This window comes from Acinonyx jubatus, chromosome E1 (assembly GCF_027475565.1).
Source record: "Acinonyx jubatus isolate Ajub_Pintada_27869175 chromosome E1, VMU_Ajub_asm_v1.0, whole genome shotgun sequence".
NCBI lineage: Eukaryota > Metazoa > Chordata > Mammalia > Carnivora > Felidae > Acinonyx > Acinonyx jubatus.
In genome coordinates, this window is record NC_069397.1 from 41,394,835 (window position 1) to 41,419,206 (window position 24,372).

Consider the following 24,372-nt stretch of genomic DNA (forward strand, 5'->3'; position numbering starts at 1 on the left):
GCGTGGATGTGCGAGATTGAAATGTGGCTGAGATACGGGGCGCCTGGGTGGCTCAGTCGGTTGAGCATCCGACTTCGGCTCAGGTCATGATCTCATGGCTCAAGGGTTTGAGGGTTCGAGGGTTCGAGCCCCACATCGGCCTCTGTGCTGGCAGCGTGGAGCCTGGAGCCTGCTGCAGACTCTGTCTCCTTCTCTCTCTGCCCCTTCCCCGCTCACGCTCTGTCTCTCAAAAGTAAACATTAAAAAATTTAAAAAAAAAATGTGGCTGAGGTCCCCCTCACTCCATTTCTTTCACCCCACCTTTGTGCTCTTCCGTGGTTCCCAAGTTTTCTGCACGGAGCACCTGTTACTCTTCTGATTGGAAAAAGGGTATAAGAACAAACAGAAGGCCCCTGCCAGACCCTGAGCCTGTCGTACCCACCACAGGAGAGTCCTTTTGCTGAGGGACCTGGGCTGTCCCCTGCCATTACTACCTGGAGTCACACGGTAGAGATGGGTCAGGAGTCCTGGGGGCCGCCTCCTGCCGCTGTCGCCCAGCCCACTCTCCTCCGGGGAGAGATGCATGTGAGGATCTTCCCTTCCCCCAACACGAGGACGGTTTTGTACCTTGGCATGCAGAGAGGCAGCCTCTCCTTTCTGGAAGAAAGTTTTGCTTTAATTTCGCAGACCCAAAGAGAAGAGAGGGAAATCCTCTCTAGTCCTGGGCCCAAGCTGGGAGCCTCGCTCTCAGGGGAGGATGCTGAGGGGTCCACCCCTTAACAGTAGGCAGACCCCAGTGAGCTCTGCCTCTTCTGTTCTATTTACAGCCGTGACAAAATACCCACTTAATAAAACCCCCAAAGAGACATGAGATTATGTATGTTATTTTGGGGTAGGAGAAGATCTTCCAGGGTGAAAGCATAAAAGATTAATAGATTGAATACAGAAAAAAAAATTTTTTTATTTGGTTATAAAACCACCAGATCATAAGCACAAGTAAACGACAAAATATTGGGGGTGCCTGGGTGGCTCAATCAGTTGAGCGTCTGACTCTTGATTTCGGCTCAGGTCGTGATCTCACAGTTCATGTGTTCGAGCCCCCACTGGTAGCGTGGAGCCTGCTTGGGAGTCTCTCTCTTCCTCTCTCTCTGCGGCCCCCCCCCCAAATAAATAAACTTTTTAAAAAAAGACAAAATATTGGGGGGGAAATCTGCAACTAAAAGATTTCACTTCCTTCATCTGTGAGGATAGGAACAGTATCTGGGTTTTTTGTTTGTTTTTAATGTTTATTTTTGAGAGAGAGAGCGGAGGAAGGGCAGAGAGAGACAGACAGACAGTATCCAAAGCTCTGAGCTGTCAGCACAGAGCCCGACGTGGGGCCCGAACCCACAAACTTCGAGATCATGACCTGAGCCAAAGTTGGACGATTAACTGACTGAGCCCCCGGGCGCCCCAGGAACAGTATCTGGTTTATTCACCACTGGTGACTGGGTGCCTGTGCAGGGCTTTGCGGAGAGTGGACCCTCCAATATCTGTCAAATCCATGAATGGCGATGCTCAACCTCACCAGCAATCAGGAAAATGCAAACTGAAACAATAATAAGATATTATTCGCCCACCAGGTTGAGGGAATTAATTGGTAAAGACTGATAACACACAGTGCCCAGGAAGATGGAACTTTTTGCTCATCCTGTTGGTGGGAAGGGAAATTGCCTTTTTGGTGGGCGATTTAGTGGCACCCTTAAGCACTGCTCCCCAGTTACACAAAAGGCTGGCACGCATGGGAACGTTCGCCCCAGCACTGCCTGCAAGGAGGACACAACGAAGCGGGAAATAGTGAATAAATCCATACTCTGGTGTACAACGCGGCCCTTACAAAGGGTAGTCTCTCCAGCAGGAAAGAACTGGGGAGGGCTTCCACGTGACCAGCACAAGGTATTACCTTGGAAAGATTTTCAAGGCCGTTGTTGAAGAGAAAAAAATAGGTCGGAATGCGATACGTCCAGCAAACAAACAAAACCAGACCCCACGATCGCAGATGAAGAGAGAAAGGCCCAGAGGCAGGTGCCCAAAAAGTCTCCTCTGGGAGGGGAGAAGGACTGTGACAGTGGGGCATTTCACGGTCTGTATTTAAGGGGCGCCTGGGTGGCTCAGTCGGTTAAGCGTCCCACTTCCGCTCAGGTCATGATCTCGTGGTTTGTGGGTTCGGGCCCCACATCGGGCTCTGTGCTGACAGCTCAGAGCCTGGAGCCTGCTTCGGATTCTGTGTCTCCCTCTCTCTCTGACCCTTCCCCGCTCATGCTCTGTCTCTCTCTGTTTCAAAAATAAACATTAAACAACAACAACAACAACAACACACATTTATTATCTTATGGTTCCTATGGGTTAGAAGTCCAGACATGGACTTCTTTTCATTATCTCTATTCTATTCTCTTCTATTCTCTCTCTCTCTCTCTCTCAAAAATAAACATTAAAAAAGAAAGAAAAAATATATGGTCCATATTTTAAATTTAAAAAAAAAATTTCAATCCCACCATGTGTTTGTTGTTGTTGTTGTTGACGTAGGCTCCACGCCTAGTGTGGGGCTTGAACTCCCAACCCTGAGATCAAGAGTCTCATGCTGTATGACTGAGCCAGCCAGGCACCCTGCCACTATGTGGGTTTTTTTTTTTTTTAAGTTTTTTTTTTTTTTCATATTTGAATTTTTTAGAAACAGGTACCCATGGATTCTTGTGAAATTAAAAGTTTTTTTAAGGGAAGAAAACACAAAAGGCCTAAACAATCAATTTACAAAGTGATTGAAGAAATACGAAAAATGGAAAACTCTCCAGTAAGCCAATGAAGGAAATCAAAGGAACAGACACGCCTCTCTCTATCAGATTGGCAAACATGGATGAATGACACAGAGTGCTTGGGGAAGGAGCAGTTTTAGTAAAACAGACTTACTGTACACATTCCAATCCAGGTGCCCCGGAAAGCCCCTTTCAAAACACTCTTAACTGTTTCTTGTCCTTTTCTCTCCACATTCATAAAATGCATCCTTTGCTAGACTCAACCTCCCCGGTTTCTTTTTTCTCTTTAAAAAAAAATTTTTTTTAATGTTTATTTATTTTTGAGACAGAGAGAGACAGAACATGAACGGGGGAGGGTCAGAGCGAGAGAGGGAGACACAGAATCTGAAACAGGCTCCAGGCTCTGAGCGGTCAGCACAGAGCCCGACGCGGGGCTTGAACTCACGAACCGCAAGATCATGACCTGAGCCGAAGTCGGATACTTAACCGACTGAGCCACCCAGGCGCCCCTCTTTTTTCTCTTTAAAAAAATGTTTAGGGGCACCTAGGTGGCTCGGTGGGTTAAGCGTCTGACTTCAGCTCAGGTCATGATCTCGTTGTTTGAGAGTTCGAGCCCCGCATCGGGCTCTACTGTCAGTGCAGAGCCTGCTTCAGATCTTCTGTTCCCTTCTCTCTCTGCCCCTCCCCTACTTGTTCTCTCCCCTCCCCTCTCAAAAATAAATAAACATAAAAAATGTCTACTTCTGGGGGCGCCTGGGTGGCTCAGTCGGTTAAGCATCCATGTTGGGCTCTCAGGGCTCTGCACGAGGAGCACAGAGCCTACTCGAGATTCTCTCTCTTTCCCTCTTTCTCTGCCCCTCCCCTGCTTGCTCTCTCTCTCTCTCTCTCTCAAATATAAATAAACTTTAAAAAATTTTTTTGTATTCTTGAAGTATGGTTGACATACAACGTTACATTAGTTTCGCGTATACAACATAGTGATTCTACAATTCTATACATTATGCCCAACCTCCACTTTTATCAACCCTTCATCCCAGCAGCTGAGCATTCCAAGTCTACCTCACCCCTAGCCAATCCTTCTTCCTCTTCTGTTCCATCCATTTTCTTCCCTGCCACGGCCGTCTTAGGACTTCACCTTTGGCCAGCAGAGAAGAGAACTCTCTCAAATTCCCCATCTCTTCCCTCCAGCTTCTCCGAATCCAACCATCATTCATTGAATATATCTTGACCAAGTAACTCCTGTAGGCAGGCACCAGAATCGATTGGGGGCATAGTGGAGTAAAAATAAATAAATAAATAAATAAATAAATAAATAAATAAATAGGACACGAAAACCACAGCTCCTCCCTTTAAGGAATTTGGTAAAACAAAAAAAATTAAAAACGACAATACAGTATGATAAGCGTCCTGGCAGAAGTCGGTCCATGCAGCTTACGAAACACGAGAGTGTTTGTGCCTAGTCCCCAGATGGATTAGTCAGATAGCTGGGGCAGTCAAAAAGCCGGATTTCCAGCCTCCTCTGCAGGGCAGCCCTGGCCACTGGCTCCGCCCTCCTGGGCTTCAGAGGTCACTGCTCAGTCAAGTATTCCCTTCTCAGATAGCCTTGATTTTCACTTCCCCCTTTCCCTCTGCTCTTTCCTCCTTGTAGGATCTTGTATCAGGATTCTCAGCACCTCCCCCCATTAATCCCCATTCTCTCTAGGCTCCACCCTGTTTTGGGGGAAGGAAACAGTAGTGGGTGCCACTCACGTTGCTATAGGAATGGAAATAGGTACAACCTGCTAGAGGGCATGCATCAAAAACCTTGATAATGTGAACACCCTTCGATCCAGCAATTCCATTTCTAGGAATTTATCCTAGGGAAAAAATCATGGATGTGTACAAAAATCTGTCATCAAAGACACACAAAAATTTTTATTGAGACTCGGTTAAGCGTCCAACTTTGGCCCAGGTCATGATCTCACGGCTTGTGGATGCAAGCCCTGCGTTGGTCTCTGTGCTGACAGCTCGGAGCCTGGAGCCTGCTTCGGATTCTCTGTCTCTGTCTCTCTCTGCCCTCCCCCGCTCATGCTCTCTCTCTCTCTCTCAAAAACAAATAAACATTAAAAAAGATTACGGTGCAACATGGAAGTAATACTGTTGAACAGCTATTTAAAGCTATGCTATGATGCTATAAAAAGATTCAGTGACATAGGAGACGCTTCATGGTACACAATTAATGAAAAAAGGAAGGGACCAAATACTGACAATAAGATCACACTGACAGAGAGAGAGAGAAAGAGAGAGACAGCTCGAGCACAGGCACTGGATGACTTTAGCTACAGCACAAATGGCCTCATGTGGACAATTATTTATTCTCTGTGAGCCTCAGTTCCCAAACCTATAAAATGTGTATAATAAGAGCTACTTGATTGGGCTCCATAAGATAATGTATATGAAGTACTTAGCACAGTACCTGGCACATAATAAACTCTCAAAAGCGCTAATAGTGGTTCAGCTCATTGGCTTATTCGTTCCCCCAAGTATTTATTGAGAGCCCTTGAACTTGCTACTCTCTCTGTTTGGAACTTTGCTTGATAAATCTCTATTCACTCTTCAAAACTCCGTGTAGCTATATTATGATGCCCTGCCCCCTCCAGCATTCTTCAAAATAAAAACACTAAGTTTTAACCCCCCAAAATACACATATGCAGACATTAAAACAATACCTTACCTTTCAGGGGCACCTGGGTGGCTCAGCCAGTGAAGTGACCGACTTCTGCTCAGGTCATGATCTCACGGTTCATGCGTTCGAGCCCTGTGACAGGCTCTGGGATGACCGCTCAGAAACTGGAGACTGCTTATGATCCTGTGTCTCCCTCTCTCTCTTTTTGCCCCTCCCCCACTTGTGCTCTCCCTCTCTTTCAAAAATAAATAAACATTAAAAAAAAAAAAAAAATCCCTTGCTGGGGCCCTGGGTGGCTCCGTCGGTTAAGCGTCCGACTTCGGCTTAGGTCATGATCTAGCGGTTTGTGGGTTCGAGCCCTGCGTCGAGCTCTGTGCTGACAGCTCGGAGCCTGGAGCCTGCTTCGGATTCTGTGTCTCCTTGTCTCTCTGCCCCTCCCCAACTTGTGCTCTGTCTCTCTAGGTCTCTCAAAAAATAAATAAACGTAAAAAAAAATTTTTTTAAATACCTTGCATTTCACAAACGTACTGTTGATCAAAAGAAGCCAGACCAAAGAATTGAAAGCAGGGACTCAAATAGATAACTCGTACATCAATGTGCGTAGCAGCACTATTCACAATAGCCACAAGGTGGAAACAACACAAATGTCCATTAACAGATTAACGGATGAAGAAAATGTGCTATACACATACGATGAAATATTATTCAGCCTGAAAAAGGAATGACATTTTGGTAGAGTCTACAACATGGATGAGCCCTGAAAACATGGTTAAGTGAAATAAGCCGGATACAAAAAAGGCAAATATTGTACGATTCCACTTATAGGAGATACCTGGAATAAGAAAATTCATAGAAAGTATAATAGAGGCGGGAAGGAGGCATGGGTATAGGAAATGGATAGTGGTGATGTGTGCATGACATTAGGAATGTCCTTAATGCCACTGACTTAGCCACTTAAAATGGTTAAAGTGGGGGGCGCCTGGCTGGCTCAGGTGGTAAAGCATGTGACTCTTGATCTTGATCGCGGTCATGAGTTTGAGCCTCAGGTTGGGTGTAGAGATTACTTACATAAACAAAACAGGGGCACCTAGATGGCTCAGTCAGTTGAGCATCCGACTCGGTTGCAGCTCAGGTCATGATCCCAGGGTTGTGGGATTGAGCCCCACATCAGGCTCCATGCTGAGCGTGGAGCCTGCTTAAGATTCTCTCTCCTTCTGCCCCTCTCCCTCACTTGTGCATGCTTTCTCTCTAAAACATAAATCAACCAGTAAGTAAATAAATAAATTATATGGTCAAAACGGTAAATTTATGTGTATTTCACAATAAGACTTGGGGGAAAAAAGCTAGATGGTTTGATTCCATTTATACAAAGTACAAAACCAGAGCAAACTAAGCTATGGTGACAGAAGTCAGTGGCTGGAAAAGGACATGAAGAGGGGTTATGGGGTCATTTGCTATGTTTTTATCTGAGTGTGGGTTCCACTGGTATTTAATTGGTGAAAACCACCAGCTCTTCGCTTATAAGTTTACCCCTGTCTGCCTTTTTTATACTTCATTCAATAGTTCACCAGAAAACGACAAAAATCCTAACATGTCTTTTGGAAAAAAAAATTTTTTTTAAATAATCTCTATGTCCAATGTGGGGCTCAAACTCACACCCTCAACTGAGCCAGCCAGGCACCCCCGAAAGAATTTTATTTTTGAGAGAGAGAGAGAGAGAGAGAGAGAGAGAGAGAGAGAGAGAGAGACAAGAGTGTGAGCGAGGGAGGGGCAGAAAGAGAGGGAGACAGAATTCGAAGCAGGGTCGTCAGCGCAGACCCGGATGAGGGGTTCGAACTCACGGACTGCGAGATCATGACCTGAGCCGAAGTTCGACGCCCACCGGACTGAGCCACCCAGGCGCCCCATGAAAGAATTTTAATTGCAAAAATCCGGATAAGTTCTTGGGAGATGAACCTTTTTCCCCCTGTCTTTTTCTGTGCTCCTTTCCTTGCGCCTTAAGCCTGCGCTGAATCTGTGCCTTCTTTGAAATGCTTTCTCGCCTTATTCACCAAGGTCCCACGCTACCTGGGGCCACATTCTTGGAGCAGCCGGCCGGTGACTAAATTGCCTCCTGTCTATAGACTAGCCTGAGTTGAACTTTTGGAGGTCAGTCCTCACTGATCCCGCTAACCAGGAACTCAGTGCACAGGACAGAGCAGTATTAAATCCAATCAGCCCGGGAGGCTGGGAACAAGACCGGAAGAACAGGCTGGGACAAGGGAAGCGCCGCTCACGTTCTGCCCAGCTGTGCCAGCCCGCCTCAGTTTTCCAGACGCGAAGCCACGCCCTCCCCCAAGCACCTCCCCCAATCCCATCTGGCCCCGCCCCCCACCCATGGGCTCCTTAGGCCCCTCCCAGTGAGTGTGGCTCCGCCCCGGGAGGGCGATGATCCCGCCAACAGTGACTCCGCCCCTCCTTCCGCTGAGAAACCTGTCCCTTTTATTTAAAGAATACATTTACGTCAGCCCGCCTTACGTAGATTTACGTCATCAGTGCAAAGCGCGGAGGCGGGACTTCCTTCTCTGGTTCAAACAGCTTCCGGGAGAAGCCGGAAGAAACCGGACCCTGGACAGAATCGGGGATAGCCAGCCCCTCCCCCGGCCCCTACGGAAAGGTGAGTCCATGGGCCTTCCTGGCGAAGTCAAAACACTTGGTCTGGCCCTTTCTGGTGAGGATCTCCTTCCCTACCCAGGCACCGTACTGGTCCAATCCCCCTTTAATTTCCCATGACTCCCCGCGTACTCAAGCCCCGCCCTCAGGCCCTCAGCCCCGCCCCGAAGTTTGAGGGGTGTGGATGGTTTGTGACCCCCTCTTCCGACTCTACCCCTTACGGGCTGGGAGAACTGAGCTTGCTGGCCAGGAACCGGGCAGCCTTTCGGCTCAGGTGGGCACACGGACTTCTCTCCGGCGCCGCGGGAATAGGACCGCTCAACGCGGAGCCTGCGCCTCAGAAAACGCAGGGTCGGGACCCCTCCTCACCGCGCCGTCAGTGTCGCTCGCAGGCTGAGGAGCGAGCAGAGGCCTCTGAGGCCGGAGACCTGGGGTCCTGCCTGGCCCCTGCCCCCGAAAGTTCCCTGTGTCTGTGCCAGTCGTTTTCGCTTCTCTTCGCCGCAGTTTCCTTTTCTGTAAATCAGGCTTGGTGACATTAACCTTCTTACTACCATCAGGGGCTAGTCTGGGGAGCGAGAAGTAACTGCTACCATTTATTTATTGAACGGTTGCCATGTGCCAGACCCTGTGCTAGGTATCTTGCTTCGATGATTTCCCGTCACCGTCAAAACAACCTTATGAGGTAGGTGCTATTTTTAACCCCATTTTACTGATGAGAAAGCTGAGGCTCTGAGAAAGTTGTCCGAGGTTACAGAGCTAGTAAAAGGCAAGAGCAGGATTGTAATTAGTGTTCTGTTTTTGTTTTCACTCCAGGGCCCATGTTCTAAATAAGGATGTGGAAGCTATTCAGATGTTGACATGTCACGCACATATTCTTTGAGCAGTTTCTATGGCATCATGCTAGGCACTGGGGTACAGAGAAAAATACTTGTCATCCAGAAGTCTAGTAGGGAGAGATGGACAAGTAGATGAGTGTAATGAAATGTTATAGGTATCGTGAGAATAGTTTATTAATGATAATCATCCGATCGGATTTGCCCGGGACAGCTGTGAAAACAGCACACTCTCCAAGGGAAAGAGTAGGTCCTCTAAGGAGCAAAAGAAAGGTTTTCCTGCCTTTCTAAGGAACTACCAAGGGAGAAACTACACGGTACGAAAAGAGAGAGACAGGTATGGATTGTGAGAGCTATTTTGGAATCTCTTCCAAGGCATTTCCACCTAGGTAGTGGTTTTGCAGTCGTGAGCCTACGATGACCCAGAAGGGTGGTGTTTCTGGTGTCCGTCCTCCTTCGCTCCCTAGGGCTCGCCGGAAGTGTTTGAGAGGCGGGAGACACAGTGCCTGCTGCATAATGTCTGCTGATGGGCCCTACACAGTTGTCCCTTTGGGGTGGTCTGTGACTCTGCTTCTGGTGAAAAAATGTTTTTTTGGTTCTTGACACCTGCACCTGAATAGGTGACCACGAACGAGGTAGGGTTCAAATGAGACAATCTGGCAAGAGTGGCCGCGCTGTGTTTCCAGAAGGCCCTAGAATGAAATATTTCAGGCTCTTTGGTCTCTCTGAAGCCTCCTTGGAGGCTTCTCGGGGGGGGGGGGGGGGGTATAGTTGCTGGACCAAGTGATAGAAATCCTAGAGAAACTCAGGGCTCAAAGAGGCAAATGTTTTCCCCCGCCTACCAAAAAAGCAACGACTGGTTGCAGCAGCAGCAGCAACAAAGTCCTGAGGTTTTCCTGATGATCCATGCTCTCGGGAGGTTGAAATGTGAGAGAGGGAAGGTGTGGATCCCGAAAACTAGTGTTTCACATTGGAGACAAAAGGGAAGTCCTTAGCTTTAGGTTGGGGGTCCGGAGGTAGGAAGGTTTGTTCCCCCTTCTATGGGGAGCCGAACTCCCATTTTCTTTCAGGGCTGGCTCAGTTAAAACGTAAACAAGCTAGGGACCTGGCTGCAACTCCACGTACCCTGCTTATGCTATCCCCCTTTGTTCCTGCAGTGTCGACCCAGTCAGCAGCCAGGCCATGGAGCTCTCTGATGTCACCCTCATTGAGGGTGTGGGTAATGAGGTGACTGTGGTGGCAGGTGTGGTGGTGCTGATTCTAGCCTTGGTCCTAGCTTGGCTCTCTACCTACGTAGCAGACAGCGGTAGCAACCAGCTCCTGGGCACCATTGTGTCAGCTGGCGACACATCCGTCCTCCACCTGGGACACGTGGACCATCTAGTAGCGGGCCAAGGCACCCCAGAGCCCACTGAACTTCCCCATCCATCAGAGGGTAATGACGAGAAGGCTGAAGAGGCTGGCGAAGGTGGGGGAGACCCCACAGGGGAGCCCGGAGCCGGGGGTGGCGTTGAGCCGAGCCTTGAGCATCTGCTTGACATCCAAGGCCTGACCAAAAGACAAGCGGGCCCAGAAAGCAGCAGTCCAGAGGCCCCCCTGAGACCTGAGGATGGCAGCTGCCTCCCCCCCAGCCCTGGCCTCATCAATGTGCGGCTCAAATTCCTCAATGACACCGAGGAGCTGGCTGTGGCCAGGCCGGAGGATACTGTGGGTGCCCTGAAGAGGTGAGTGGCCTGGAGAGCGGGAGGCTTCTCGTAGCCCGTGCCCTCAGCCCTTGGTCACCTGGGAGGAGGCTGGTGTCCACATGGGAGCAGCAGGGATGGGTCAGGTCCATCCAGCCCCCACTAGGATTGTGTAGGATACTTCTTAGAAACTCACCCTTTGGTTTTTCCCCTCATTGCCCTGCTTTGTCAGTCCAGGCCTGTTTGCCTTCTCATTCCTCGCCTTCTGTGTTTCCTTCTGCCTCTTTCATCCCTACAGTAAATACTTCCCTGGACAAGAGAGCCAGATGAAACTGATCTACCAGGGCCGTCTGCTGCAGGACCCAGCCCGCACACTGCGTTCTCTGAACATTACTGACAACTGTGTGATTCACTGCCACCGCTCCCCCCCAGGGTCAGCTGTTCCAGGCCCCTCAGCATCCTTGGCCCCCTCTTCGGCCACTGAACCCCCCAGCCTTGGCGTCAGTGTGGGCAGCCTCATGGTGCCCGTGTTTGTGGTGCTGTTGGGTGTGGTCTGGTACTTCCGTATCAATTACCGCCAGTTCTTCACAGCACCTGCCACCGTCTCCCTGGTGGGGGTCACCGTCTTTTTCAGCTTCCTAGTATTTGGGATGTACGGACGATAAGGATATAGGGAGAAAATGAAAGGCATGGTCTTCCTTCTTTATGGCCTCCCCCTTTCCTGGCCAGAGCTGGGCCCAAGGGCTTGGGAGGGAGGGGTGGAAAGGATGTGGTGGGTCCTCCTCCTTAGGACATAGGAGGCAGGTACAGGGCCTCCCCTTCACGTCCACGAGGGTACAGACGTCCCCTCTGTGCAAGCACAACTCAGGTAGAAAACGAGGGCGTCATCTTCTTTCACTTTTAGGGTCCAGAAATTCAGAGCTGAGCTGGCGGTCTAGCTCAGTGGGCAGCCGGGGCTCGGAGGATTCCCTCCCAGCTGTGGCCCTAGCTCTTTCCATTGTCTTGCATGTCTGCTCCTCAGTACCCAGGGCTGCCTGCCAGGGCAGCTCAGCATGGCCCCAGCATACTTCTGTAGGGAGCCTGGAGTATTTTTCTGTTTCTTAAGGGAATATCCATCTTTTGAGACTAAAGTCACACAGCAGGAATGAAGGTTGTGTCCGCTTCCCCTGTAGGCACCTAGCCGCCTCTACCTTCTCCCTCCACCCCTGTAGCAGGAATAGGGTGTTCTCTGTGTTCTGGATAGTTTCCAGTGTTCTCCCCTTTTTCAAAGCACTTTGCTTGTATTTTTTTTTTTTTTTAATAGTCCTTTATAGAGCTCAGTCAGGAAGGGGAGTGCGGCACAAAGCCAAGCCCCCAGCATTGGGAGAGGCCAAGCCACAGCTGCTGCTACCCTAGGCCTAAGGCTGTAAGCAAGAGACAGCTCTGGCCCTCAGCCAGTGTCCTACCCTGCCCAGCTCCAAGGACGAGCTCTGGGTATGGAGCCCTGGGCCCCAGGCCCTTGCCTCTGGGGCTCATGGATGGAGGGTCAGTGTCTGTGACTAAATAAAGTTCCGTTTTGTGGCTGTGGAACCTCCTTCTGTGACATTAAGAGAATGGCTTTGCTCTGTCCCCATCAACATGGTAATGAGGGTGGATAGGCTGGGCTACCAATGGGAAATGCAGTTTATTTACACCAGCAGCCATGGGGGCGGGGGAAATACACAGCGTTTACAAAGTTAGCTACCTGTACAGGATGGATTACATATGCAAAAATAAAAATCTCAAGACCACAGGACAGCGTGAGCCCCACCCCCCTCCCCCAATGACCCCAGCATGCGGTAATGCCAGGCGGGTGGCCCCTGGGCATGCGGGGGGGAGTGATGCATGGAAGGAAAAGCCACCGGCCATGGAAATTAGTACAGAACCCCCCCCACACGCACTCAGACACATGATAGGATACAGGGTGGACGACACCTAGCCGGGGTGGGAAGGATGGGAATTGAAACCCACACAGCCTGCTGTTAGAGGGAGGGGAGTGGGGAGCTCCTAGCCCCTGTTCAACTACATGGTAGGGGGGGCACACTCTCCCCGGAAGGAAAAGGGTTTGCTCCCTCAGGGTCCCTGCTGGACCAAGCCCATCTCTTACCCAGCTTGGGCAGGGGGCTCTGCCCTGAGGGCGGGCCAAGGAACAATGGGGAAGTGGATGTGGACAAACCAGTTCCCAAACTACTTCCCACTTCTCCCTCCTCCAACCAGAAGGGGGAAAGGGAGAGGCCAGAGGGGAAAGGGTATGGTAGGGCCTGAGCTGCAGCTGCCTCTCAGAAGGGAGAGTGGCCTGTGGCCTTCCTCCCTTCACCTTCAACCCACTCCCAAGACTTCATTTGGAAGCAGGCTGGAGGCTGGCTGAAATCCTCCTTCCCCTCTGGCTTCCCCTTAGAGGGAGAAGGCTACAGAGGGTCAAGAACAGAGGAGCCCAGGCCCTAGGATTTATTCTAACTCCTGCCAAAATTTGTTTGGCTTTTTAAAAAATAATCACAATTCGTGGGTTAAAAACCAATTTGTAACCAGGCGTCAGCCACAATCAGAACCACCCCGGGGGGGGGGGGGCAGGGGAGATTGGGGTTCCAGACAGGGTACTGCAGCCCTAGCTCTTGTTGTTCCCTTAACCCTCTAGGGTCCCTAACCCAAATCAGTCCAACCAGTCCTGGGTACTAGCTACCCAAATGTGGGATGGCTCCTCCTGGGAAGAGGGCAGGGGACACATCCAGCAAATGCCAGAGAACACAGCTCAGGGCCAACTCCGTGCCGTGTCATCAGTCAGCTCTGCTCCCAGCCCAGACTGCAGTCCTCCAGCTCGGCTCCTGGGAGTGATGGCGCCCACATGGAGGCGGGATGGTGTATCTCTTCAGGATGTAGACCAGGCAGGTGGCCGCGCTGGCAGGGTAGTCCCACCGGAGGGCATGACACCCCTTCCCCCTCCACTGACGACCCAGAGCACGGAGACTAGCCTCTTCCCACCCCACTCCTAGCAAGGGGGGAGAGGTAAAAGGTCGGGATTTTCCTCAGAGCCCCAAACCACAAGTACAGAATAAATAACTTAAAAGCGGCTAAGGAAGGGGAAACAGGGCAGGCTTCGGAGGCAGGAGCATTGAGAGAGGAACTGAAGCTGGTCAAGGTGAAAGAGGGGGGTAGCAAGCAGCAGTCGGGAACTTGGGCTGCCCTGCTAGGGCAGTGGGGCAGGGGAGGCAGGAGGAACATGGGGCCACCCCAGGAGGGTGAGGCTGGGCCCCTTCCTGGGGCAGGGAATGAGGTAAGAAAACATTTCAAATAAAGCAGCACCGTTCCCTCTCACCTTGGGGCCCCACTCCTCACCAGCCCTGGGTCAGGGAGGAAAGGTAGGGGGGAGTCATTTTGATACACAGCTCCCTCTTCCTACCCTCCCCTTGCCCGTTCCGTGAAGCTGTAGAGGCTGGAGGCCCTTTCCTGGCACCCAACAACAAAAGGACAGCTCCTGCTGCCAAGGAGGCCCATGGGGACTGAGGGGAAAGGGCTGCCCCTGTGAGGGGCAGGGAAGGCGGTGGCAGTTCTGGACACCCACCTCAGCAGACAGCTTGCTGTGCCTGCCTACCCCTGGGATTGGGGGCATTTGATAGGATTCTGCACACAGACAGGACACGCCCAGCCCTGCCCCTCAGCTCCAAGCACCGGACCCATTCACATTGCTGAGGGCAGCTGGGGGAGGCCCCCTCCAGGCTCAGCTTCCAGCCCACAGCCTCCCGGGTAGCCGCGATGCTCCTCGGCAGGGCTGAGTCCAGTTCCTGGGGTGGGGGGCAGGCAGTGCCCTGGCACAGTGCCCAGGTCAGGCCCCTGGCCTAGCTGGACATCCAGTAACTCACAGAATAAATAGGAAAACCGCCTCCCCACCAAACTTATGTCCAAGGCATAATATGTCCAGGTCTGAGTCCTGCATGCCAAGGGGTCGTGCTCCATCGCAGAGGACCCTGACACCCCCCAGGGGCGCATAACTGGATCCTCTGCTTGCCTGGCCCACCAAGCTTCCCAAGCCCAAACCCCCAGCAGCCGTCCATTTGCCAGGCTTCGCCACCTGGGTGGGGGTTGGGAGAGAGGGCTCTGCTCAGCCAAAGGCTATCCCTTGCACCCAAGTCAGTTGATGTCATCGTAGATGCTGGGCGTTGGGGGTGCCGGTGGCTTTGGCTTCTTCTTCTTGTTGGAGCCTAGGCTGGAGGCAGTCCCTACCAGGCTCAGATGGGATTTCTTTTTCTTGGTTTTCCGTGACTCTGAGCTGTTGGTACCTGAAAAGAAAGAGGCACGCGGGATGAGGGCTGGGCTGTGTCAGGAGAACGCAGGTGTCCCCACGTCCTCAGCTTCGGGCAGAGAGACCGGGGGCCCAGATGTATCACCTACCTAGACCCCATCCCTGATTCTCACTCGTCTTGGAGGAGCCCGAATCAGAGGGTGAGAGATCAGAGGAGCCGTCCCACTGAAGCCGGCTGATCAGGGCCTGGCTGTCAGTCATGTCAAAGCTGTCGTTATCCAGGGAACTCTCGACCTCTGGAAGGACGCTGGAAAGAGAAGGGGCCAAAGAAGGGCTTGAGGGATACCAATCACGATCTTCATCTTTCACAACCCACCGCCCTTCTCGGAGGGTCGCTTACGCTGAGGGTCCGAGGAAGTAAATCCGCACGGCTCGCCGCTGCTCATCTGTGTGCTGGGGGCAGCGCAGGGACCTGGCAAGGACAGAATTAATCAGACCCTCCTGACAAGGCAGGAAGAAGGGTAGGAGGAACTCAGGTGAAGCCCCTTCCCTCAACAGAGGAGGGACAAACAGACAGACAGGCGAGGGATACACAGAGTGCCCCCAGATTGTGGCCTAAGGCCTGACCATTAGAGGAGGGAGGGGAGGAGTGGGGGCCCCATTGCTGAAGTCCAAGGGTACTCCCACCCCATGCCCAGGATGCGTGTGCAGGAGGCCCCTGGGCACCTTTGCTAGGTTCTGAGCTCACCTTGTGCACATCTTCTTGGTGTGTTCAGAAATCACCCCACATTGCTGGAAGAGGAACAGAAGCTGAAAGGAGGGGCGGAGGGGAGCCCACTCCAGACACTAGATATTCTCTTCTGTACAAACTCTAGATTGCACGAGCAGAAACGGCCCCGGGGTGTCCAGAACAGACAGTCCCAGACCACCACTGGCCAGGAAACCTAATTCCAGAGAGAGTGAGCTATATGGCCCTGCCTGCTGTCACCAGCCTCCTCCAGGGACGTGACCACCGCCTGTGGCTCCAGCCCACTCCCAAGGGCCTTCCCTCCCCTGGTCTCTCACCGTGGTGAGCAGGCTACGCAGCTCCTCCGGCCCCAGGGTCTCGTAGCTGATCCCAGTTGAGTTGTTATACTGGGCAAGAACCAGAGGTACAGGTCAGAGAGGGGGCAGCCCGAGAGGGAGGGGGGAGGGGAGGACAGGGAACCCATCCCTCTCATCCTTTTCTACATGGGACTGCCCAGCAGTTCTCCAGTGACTCTGCCCACCCCACCTGCTCATCGGGGAGGGGCTGGGACCCAGCGAGAACGTAAACGTGCCAAGACCTAAATACCCCATCTAGTGCTTGGGGCCATCAGCATCCTGACCCCACCTGCCCAAATCCCACCCAACTCCCAACAAGAAAAACGGGAGAGAACCTAAGAGGGGCAGCACCTACTCACCTTAAAAGGATCCGAATTGCTAAGTTCCCCTGAAGAAGAAAAAAGAAGGGGAAGGGTGTTTGATGCAGAGGTACAGACAGAGAACCCTGAAAATAACCAGAGAGGAAGTGGGGGTGACAGAAGGATCACAGGCCCTCCCTCGACACCCCTGTCCCCTAAGCTCCCCACCTCCACCCTCCGGCAAGGAGTCCCAGAAGACACAGCTAGAATCGCTCCCATTGTTCAAGACCCACTTACCATTTTTGTGTTTTAAAGACTTGGATCTTCGAGGGGAATTGGGGTTCTGGAATGGGAGATACCATAGCTTTGGGGAAAGGGTAACGATAAGGGGGAGCCGAGAACCCAGGGAAGGAAAAAAGATTTGACAAAGAAACATCCTCAAATTCCTACTCTTCCTCCCCAGTAAGAGGCCCATCTACCCATATTCCCTCCTCCCCCATTCCCCCAGGGCCTCCGCTGCCCTCCTGCCCACCACAGACACCCTCATCCCGAAACCCAGAGAGGCACCCGATGACCTCAGACTTGAGTCAGAATACCCGAGGACTCCCTGCCCAAATGGGAGGGTGTCTGTCCTTCGCCCAAATTTCCCTCATGCTTGCCCCCGCTCTCACCTTGTCTGATTTCCTCTTCTTGGCTGTGTAGGACAAAAGGACAAAGGACAGGGTCACTTTAAGTTCTCAATTTAAGGACCTCTACGGAAAAGGACAAAGCTGCATTCTCTCCTCCTCATTCAAGATAACTTGTGACCCAACTCCCACTTGCCACCTCACCCCAATGCCCCCCAAATCCCCAAACACCTTTCTTCTCTGAGCCGTACGACCAGTCATTGTCATTGATGTCGTCATTATCCTCTTGGTCACTCTCCGACTTGTTCATATTGTTGCTGTTGGCAATCCTGCCGACGGGAGGGGAGAGAACGGGTCAAGGCGGCCACCTCTCTGCCCCCAACTTCACGGGTACAGTGCCGCGTCGGAGGCCAAGCACGAGCCACCCTCTGTGCCCTACCAACGCCCCCGAGGGACTACACCACGGCACAGGGTACGGAAGACGCGCAGCTCTGGTTCCGGCAGCGGGAGAAGCCCTCACCGGCGGTTGGCGATCCGGCTGCTGTTCCGGCCCATTCCCAGGCACTTCTCCAGATGCGGAGCAAAGCGGGAGGCGGCAATGCTGCGGCTGCAATTGGGGCAAACACACTCCTTGCTCTTCCACTGGTTGAAAACCTGTCCAAAGATGTCCAACCCCGGCTGGTCCACGATCTCTGGGGACAGGAGAGGCGTGGCGATCAGGGTGGGCAGGGGACCCTCACCTCGTGTTCCCGCCCATGGCCCCGTGGCCTCATGAAACCCCCCTGCCTAAGCTCACAGGAGCTCCAGGCACTACTTCTGGCGCAGTTTCCAGAGAAGGGACCTCCGAGCGCCCCCGGGGCTGGGCTGGACTGCTCTCCTTCAACCCTGAAGCTCACCAAAATCCTTCATGCTATCAGGGTCCGTGTCGTCCAGGAAGAAGTAGCCACACTTGACAGCCCGGTGTACCTCAAAGCAGAATCCCAAACAAGAATCCTCGACCAGGTCCGCGTATATCTCCTGAGCGATGGCCTGGGCCCAGGGGAGAACATCCGCGGTCAGGAGAGTCACAGCCCCCTGGACTGAGAGCAACTCCCTCTCACCAACCAAGTCTGCCAATTCGCCCCGGCCAAAAATAATGCTTTCTTTGCCATTTTCCTCATCTTGACTTCGCGTCCTTTCTTCTTCCGGAGCCTTGGACCTTTTCAGCTGGCTATTCCCTTTAAGGAACCAGGCTGACTACCCAAATTCCTCTTTGGTGTGAATGCCAGATATAGCGACGTAGAGACATCAAGAGAAAGAACTAGAGGCACACGTGGGGGAGCCCTCACCTCTAGTTTGCTGTTATCCAGGCCAGACAAAGACATTTCCTCCATTTTCATTTGTAAACTCTTGTGGAGACGGCGCTCTGACTGCTCATAGCACAGCGGGCGGCAACACGGCTGCACACACGGGGGTGGGGGGTGCTGGTGTGAGTCCAAGGCACCTGTGAAGACTGCCACCTCCCCTCTGCACCTCACTGCCCAGAGCTTAATCCTGGCATCAAGATCTACCCCTCCCCAAGGCCTAGGCTCACTAAGTCTGGATGGTCCTGCAGGGCCCGAAACCCAAAGGCGGCCTAGTCTTTCCCAGGACTGAACTCAGGCCCTGGACTCGGCTGCCAGTCAGTGTCTGGGTCTATAGGAGGCAGCAGCTCAACCCAGGTCCCCCAAACTCAAACCCCTCTTCGATACCCATGGTGCAATGCAGCAGGGGGAGGAGAAGGAACTCTAAGGCCTCAAAGCAAACCCACAGGGTGTGGCAAAGAACTGCACAGACTCCTAAATACCCCCCCCCCTTCCCTAGGCTCTCCTCAGAGTCACCTCTGCTTTCAGCCAGGATGTCCACTTGGGGGGGTACTGCTACCAGAAGTAGGAACGGCCCTAGAACCCTACAACCTTCACCCCACTCTGTCTTCCCTTGAAATAAGCCTGTGACCACGGAAGGGGAGCAGAGCCCACAGAAACCTAGAGCCGAAGGAGCATTTCTAGCCCCCATGAGCAAGAAGAGGGGGTAGAGCCCGGTTGGGATGGCATGCCAGGAGTGGGCACTCCCCTTACCTGCTCTTCTTTTAGATAACCACCCTCCCTCCCTCAGGACCAGCCCGGAAGTCTCTCCAAGAGCCCCAAAGTCCAGGAATCCCCACCAAAGGATTCAGAAACAGCGCCCACAGTCCGGGGCCCCTCTGAACGGTGGGTACGAGTTTAAGGAGCTGCCGGCCTAGAGTGGGGTGGGGACTGACAAATGAGCCAGGGGCACTGGGGAGGGTAGGAGGCCGGGCCTCGGCTCTTCCCCCGTCCCTGCGGCACTGCTGCTGCATCATACCGACTGGGGGGAGGAGAGCCGAGCCGCCCGAGGCCGGCGCCGGTCCGGGACAGACCGACCCCTAGAGAGTGGGCAGAGTGGGACGCGTCCCGGCCCCTCTCCTTCCCCGCCCGCCGACAGCCCCAGCCGGCCGGGGAGAGGAGTCCGGGAGGGTGTCTCTATTGTCCCGGGGGCTGGGGCCTGGCTCCCTAACAAAGGCCCCGCGCCCCCTCCCCGGCCGGCCCTGCCCCGCCCAGGGGGGACCCAAACAGGGGGAGAGCTGGGGGCCCCGGCCGGGCCGGGAAGCCGGGGGAAGCCGGGCGTTTCCGCGTCGGCCCGGGGGGAGGGGAAGGGGCGCTGACCCAGACCTGGGGGGAGGGGGCCCAAGCCCCGCCTCGGGCCCCGCCCCCCGCCCCCCGCAGGCCCCTCCCCCGTCCCCGTCTCCGTCCCGTACTCACCCCGCCCGGGGGGCCGCGCCGGGGCCCGGCGGCCTCTCAGGGCCGCGTCCTCCGGCGGCGGCGGCGGCGGCGGCTGCTCCGGAGCCCCATGTCCGTCGGTCCGTCCTCGCCTCTCCCCGGGGCCCAGGGCCCGGGGCCGGGGGGTCGGGCCGCCCCCCCGCCTCGCCGCCTCACCGGGCGGCCATGGCCCCTTCCCCTCCCTTCTCGTCCCGTCGCCGCCTCCTCCTCCTCACCTCACCCCGCCCGCGCGCAGTCCGCGCGCCGTCCGCGCGCCCCTCCCCCCGCCCCCCACTCCAGCCCGCCTCTCCCGGGCGGGGGGTGCGGCGCGAGCCCGGAGCGCGCGCGCGTGCCGCGACCGGAGGATGGATGGATGGGGCGAGCGAGAACGCGAGCGTGCGCGCGCGCGCCCCTCTCCCCCTCCCTCCGCGCGGGCGCGAGGCCAAGCGCGAGCGCGCTCCAACCTCCTCCTCTTCCTCCTCCCGCCCCTCTTCAACACCCCGCCCCCGCCCTCCCTTCCTCTTCCTTCTTTCGCTTTCGCGCGCCCAGCGACTGCTCGCGCCTGCTAGAAGGGCCCGAGCGCGTGCATCTGCCCCGCGGCCGCAGCTCGGCAGCATTTGCTCCAGGGGGCGGGGACCGGGCGGGGAGGAGGGGCGCCACGCCGCCGTCCAAAGTACCGGCGGACGGGGACGGGGGCGGGGAGATGGGCGGGGCCTTCTGGAGCCACCTCGGCCAATCGCCGTCTCGCCTCGGTCCGGTCGGCCCAATAGGATGGCGGTGGGTGGAGCGACGTTCAAGGTGAGGTGCGCGGTGCGCTGGGGGCGGAGACGTTGTGCCGTCCCGGCCGGCTCCGGGGCGGGGGCAGCGGGTGGCGTCGAAAGAGAGCGCCGGCTCCCAGCCGAGGCTGGGACGCCTTCCGGCCCAGGCTCCCCCGCCCTTCCCTCGGGGCTCCCGGCTCTTTCCCCCCCCCCCCCCCGCCCCGTGTAGTGCCCCGGCGCCCCCACTCCGGCATTTACCCCGAAGCGTGCAGCCACTTCTCTGAAGAGGCCGGAGTTGAAGTGGGGCTCTGTTAGCACCTCAGGGCAGAAAACCTATGGAGCCAAAGGGGCTCGTCTGAGCCTCCGTTCCCCTGTTTCTGGGCGGGTCTCAGCCCACTCCAGGCCTGCGAGCCAACGAATGCCCGAGATGAGGGTCCTCCACTGAGAGCGGAGGCCGAGCTGTGCCCTTCTGAGCGGAGCGCCCTCCCCGCCCTCAGCCTAATTTAGATCCCACACCTGCTCGCTTTTCCTGCTTCCGGAACCCACGCTGGACCCCCACCTCTCAGCCAGCCTGCCCGGCACTAGCCAGACCCTTCCCCCGACCCAGTGCTACTCCCCTGGGTGTGTCCGTATCCGCGGGCTCTCACAGTCCCCCATTACCTTCTGGAGGAAAGGGCCTTTCCTAGCCGCACCGATACCCAGACTAGCGCTTCAATCTGGGTTATTCTCTAGGTCTGGAGTTTTGGAGCGGGTGTCTGACAGCTCTCTCCCCCCTAGAAGATGAGATTAAACGAGGAAAGTCTTCATATACTTGGTTGGGACCGTCACTGGCTGTTTAGTCTTCAGCAAACATTTATTGCGACAATAATCCTAAATGTTTCAGACCAGGAGTCAGATTAGAATTTAAATCTGTGGACTTGAAAAATGAACTTGGACAAATGAGCTGTCTGTTGCCTCAGTTTCCTCTGTTGTCACTGGGTATAATGATAGTGCCTATCTCATTAGGTCGTCGTGAGGACTGACAAGTCAGTGCATGTGAAACTCTTAGCTCAGTGTAAGTGCTTTATAAATCTTACCTGTTATTCTTACGTGCCCTGTAAGAATTCTTACAGTGCGCTGTGCTGGGATGCAAAGATGAAATAAGACAGTTGTGCCTCCTCAAGAAGTTCACAGTTTGTCAGATAAAACTGTAGGAAAATAATTGCCAAACACTGTGATAAAAACAGAGATGCACAGGGGATGGGGTGGCCAGAAAGATAGATAAAATGATGTAAGCGAGTTGGTCAGTAAAGGCTTTTTGTAGTGGGAGATTAGGAGGGCACTAGACATCCTAAACAGCAAGCTTCAGGAATATGGCTCAGTTTGGGGACTGGCTGGAACACAGGAATGAGTGGGGAAGCAGCAGGAGGTGAGCAGGTCAGACCATAGAGGACTAAAGGTGTGTTGAGCAATATGGACTTAAACCCTATAGGCCACGAAGAGTCCTCAAGGGGAAGGACTCATTTGACCAGCTTTTAATTTTTTTCAATGTTTATTTATTTTTGAAAGGAGAGAGAGAGAGCACAAGCAGGGGAGAGACAGACAGCGAGGGAGACAGAGGATCCAAAGTGGGCTCTGTGCTGACAGCAGAGAGCCTGGTGCGGGGCTCGAACCCACAAACTGCGAGATCATGACCTGAGCTGAAGCCAGGAATCGGATGCTTAACCAACTACGCCACCCCGGTGCCCGTGACCAGATTTGAATTTTAAGTAGAATCACTCTGGCATGTGGATAATTATCAATTGGGGTATATGGAGTAAAGGACAAAGAGGCCCTGAAAACCTCTTTAAGCTCTGAGGAGGAAATGCGAGGATATAAGGAGAATGACAAGTTCGACTTGGTTTGTGTTGTAGGTGCTGTGGGATGAGCTGGTGGAGACTCTGAAGGTCATTGAACTTGCAAAAGAATGAGGCCAAGTCTTCAGGAAGCTCTGAAGTGTGAATCAGGAATTCTCCACACCAGTGATGCTGATCGGCTTCCTAGTCTCTAAATATGCCCAGTGTATCTGCCCTGAGGAACTTACACATGCCCAAGAAGCCTTCCTGTCTCCTCTCTGTTTACCTAAATACTTCCTCACTTTCCCACCCGTGGCCATCCTCACACCAACTCCTTTACTACTGGATGGTTCTGTTCATCCAGGCCCTGGCCTGGGCTGCTCTGTGGCGGTGACCTCTTTGGGAACATGCCTGGTCTCCCCAGGTAGCACCAAGCAGTCCGCAAATACTGAGGACCGTGCTGGTCTGGGCCGTGGGTGAGGGCGTGGCGTTAGGGCAGCGAGCCAGAGAAACCCACAGACTTTATCCTAGTAGAGTCTACACCCCAGCAAAGCCTGGTGTGGGTGAAACAAGACTGTGAAGGCATCGGGCTGCTGAAGAAACAAATGGCATGGGCACTTGGGTGGCTCAGTTGGTTAAGCATCTGACTCTGGCTCAGGTCATGATCTCACAATTCATGAGTTTGAGCCCCGCCTTGGGTTCTCCGCTCTCAGCAAGGAGCCCGCTTTAGATCCTCTGTCTCCTCTCTCTGCCCCCTTCCCTGCTTGCTCTCTCTCTCAGAAATAAACATTAAAAAAAAAAAAAAAAAAAAAGGAACTGGGGGTACCTGGGTGGCTCAGTTGGTTAAGCGGTGAAGCGTCCAACTTCGGCTCACGTCGTGATCTCATGGTTCATGGGTTCAAGCCTCGCCTCGGGCTCTGTGCTGACAGCTCAGAGCCTGGAGCCTGCTTCCGATTCTGTGTCTCCCTCTCTCTCTGCCCCTCCCCCACTCATGCTCTGTCTCTCAAAAATAAATAAAAGCATTAAAAAAAAGGGGGGGGGACAAATGACAGGAAGATGTTTTTGTCAAGGGGTCAGAGAAGACCCCCCCCCCCCCGGGAGAAGTGATCTTTTAAGGGGAGCCCTGAATTAACTACACAGTGAGGTGACGAGGAACATGGGGGCAGAGGGAATGGTTATGTGTATAGGCAGAATGGGTACCGGCCCTGGAGGAGAGACCTGAATGGCTGGCATAGCTGGGGTTGGTGCAGAGGCAACAGGCAGCAGGGGCAACAGATCTGCCAGGGCCTTGTCAGCCATACTTTGTCTCTCATTCGACAAATGTTTCTTGAGTGTCAAGTTTCTGTGCCAGGGCACTTTAAAAGGTGCTGGGATTACTGTAATGGACAAGCAGATAAGGTGTTAAGTGTCTTTTACTTGGGGAGATAGACAAGAAACAAACAAATAGTAGAAACAAGATGTAGGAGGAGGCCTCACCAGAAAGGGTTGTTAGGGAAGGCCTGTGAGGTGACATTTAATCTGAAGCCTGAGGGTTAAGAAAACCAGCTATGTGTAGAATTGAGGGATTGGCATCTGGGGCAGAAAGAACCAAGTACAAACGCCCTGTGGTAGGCATGTTTGAAGAACAAAAGAGAACGCTTGGCTGGATCATTGTGGGTGAGCGAAGGTGGGAGATGGGAAGCAGGGGCCAGGCCTTGTAGAGTCATGCAAGTTGTTAGTACAGAGGTCATGAGATTTCTTTTTAAAAGATAACTTTTGTAGCTGTGTGCAGAATGGACGGAGGGGGCAGGAGTACAAGCAGGAAGACCAGTTTTAGGAAGTCTTTGCAGAAGTTGGGCAATGGTGGTGGCCTTGAATAGGATGGGGATGACAGCAATGGCGAGAGGGTAGACAGATTTGAGAGAGACACAGGAAGTGGAATGGACAGGGCTAGGTGAGCAAATGAACATGGAGGTGAACGAGAGAGAAGTCAAGGCTGACACCCTAGTTTCTAGATTGAATAACCAGATGGTTGGCGATCATTTTGGGTCTTGAGGTGAGGTGCCTGGCAGATATTCCAGAGGGCACACAGAAATCTACACAGATTTGCAGCTTGGAAGACTGGTCTCTGGAGATACCACCTTTTGGATTGGTTACCTA

At 53.7% G+C, this 24,372-nt stretch overlaps 2 protein-coding genes and 1 long non-coding RNA gene across 10 annotated transcripts; 2 read left to right on the forward strand and 1 right to left on the reverse strand.

Annotated features, from left to right (window-relative positions):
- The first annotated feature begins 7,934 nt into the window (after window positions 1-7,934).
- Window positions 7,935-12,185, forward strand: TMUB2 (transmembrane and ubiquitin like domain containing 2). Of its 4 annotated transcripts, none has more exons than XM_015071529.3 (4): window positions 7,935-8,092; window positions 8,646-8,770; window positions 10,079-10,645; window positions 10,902-12,185. In XM_015071529.3, the coding sequence occupies exons 2-4, from the start codon at window positions 8,736-8,738 to the stop codon at window positions 11,266-11,268; spliced, it is 969 nt and encodes a 322-aa protein (XP_014927015.1). In that variant the 5' UTR covers window positions 7,935-8,092; window positions 8,646-8,735; the 3' UTR covers window positions 11,269-12,185. The 4 variants fall into 4 exon arrangements, with proteins under 4 accessions (XP_014927015.1, XP_053067538.1, XP_053067539.1 ...); XM_053211563.1 differs by lacking the exon at window positions 7,935-8,092 and adding an exon at window positions 8,902-9,556 and having other exon boundaries at window positions 8,124-8,770; XM_053211564.1 differs by lacking the exon at window positions 7,935-8,092 and adding an exon at window positions 8,902-9,258 and having other exon boundaries at window positions 8,124-8,770.
- A 62-nt stretch (window positions 12,186-12,247) lies between these two features.
- Window positions 12,248-19,865, reverse strand: ATXN7L3 (ataxin 7 like 3). 5 transcript variants are annotated; one of them, XM_027049040.2, is made up of 13 exons: window positions 19,665-19,865; window positions 18,195-18,305; window positions 17,763-17,895; window positions 17,387-17,558; window positions 17,098-17,195; window positions 16,912-16,934; window positions 16,538-16,583; window positions 16,301-16,386; window positions 15,924-15,992; window positions 15,607-15,650; window positions 15,259-15,330; window positions 15,008-15,165; window positions 12,248-14,895 (listed from the first exon to the last, which is right to left on the reverse strand). In XM_027049040.2, exons 2-13 carry the CDS (start codon window positions 18,243-18,245, stop codon window positions 14,747-14,749), a joined length of 1,101 nt encoding a protein of 366 aa, XP_026904841.1. In that variant the 5' UTR covers window positions 18,246-18,305; window positions 19,665-19,865; the 3' UTR covers window positions 12,248-14,746. The 5 variants fall into 5 exon arrangements, with proteins under 5 accessions (XP_026904841.1, XP_026904842.1, XP_026904840.1 ...); XM_027049041.2 differs by having other exon boundaries at window positions 16,301-16,329; window positions 16,538-16,604; XM_027049039.2 differs by having other exon boundaries at window positions 16,538-16,604.
- LOC106974315 (uncharacterized) lies at window positions 18,779-23,045 on the forward strand. Its single transcript, XR_008293963.1, has 4 exons — window positions 18,779-18,915; window positions 19,000-20,464; window positions 21,971-22,140; window positions 22,312-23,045. It is a non-coding gene; the product is annotated as an uncharacterized LOC106974315 (long non-coding RNA).
- Window positions 23,046-24,372: the final 1,327 nt, after the last annotated feature.

Excerpts from the sequence above, each read along its gene's own strand:
- TMUB2 (XM_015071529.3), top strand. The coding sequence starts at position 8,736 with ATGATTTCCCGTCACCGTCAAAACAACCTTATGAG. Across the intron at positions 8,771-10,078 it reads CGTCAAAACAACCTTATGAG|TGTCGACCCAGTCAGCAGCC; the intron begins GTAGGTGCTATT and ends TTGTTCCTGCAG. Across the intron at positions 10,646-10,901 it reads ACTGTGGGTGCCCTGAAGAG|TAAATACTTCCCTGGACAAG; the intron begins GTGAGTGGCCTG and ends TCATCCCTACAG.
- ATXN7L3 (XM_027049039.2), bottom strand. The coding sequence starts at position 18,245 with ATGAAAATGGAGGAAATGTCTTTGTCTGGCCTGGATAACAGCAAACTA. Across the intron at positions 15,651-15,923 it reads TGCGTAGCCTGCTCACCACG|CAATGTGGGGTGATTTCTGA; the intron begins GTGAGAGACCAG and ends TTCCTCTTCCAG. Across the intron at positions 15,331-15,606 it reads ACCAAGAAGATGTGCACAAG|GTCCCTGCGCTGCCCCCAGC; the intron begins GTGAGCTCAGAA and ends TGTCCTTGCCAG.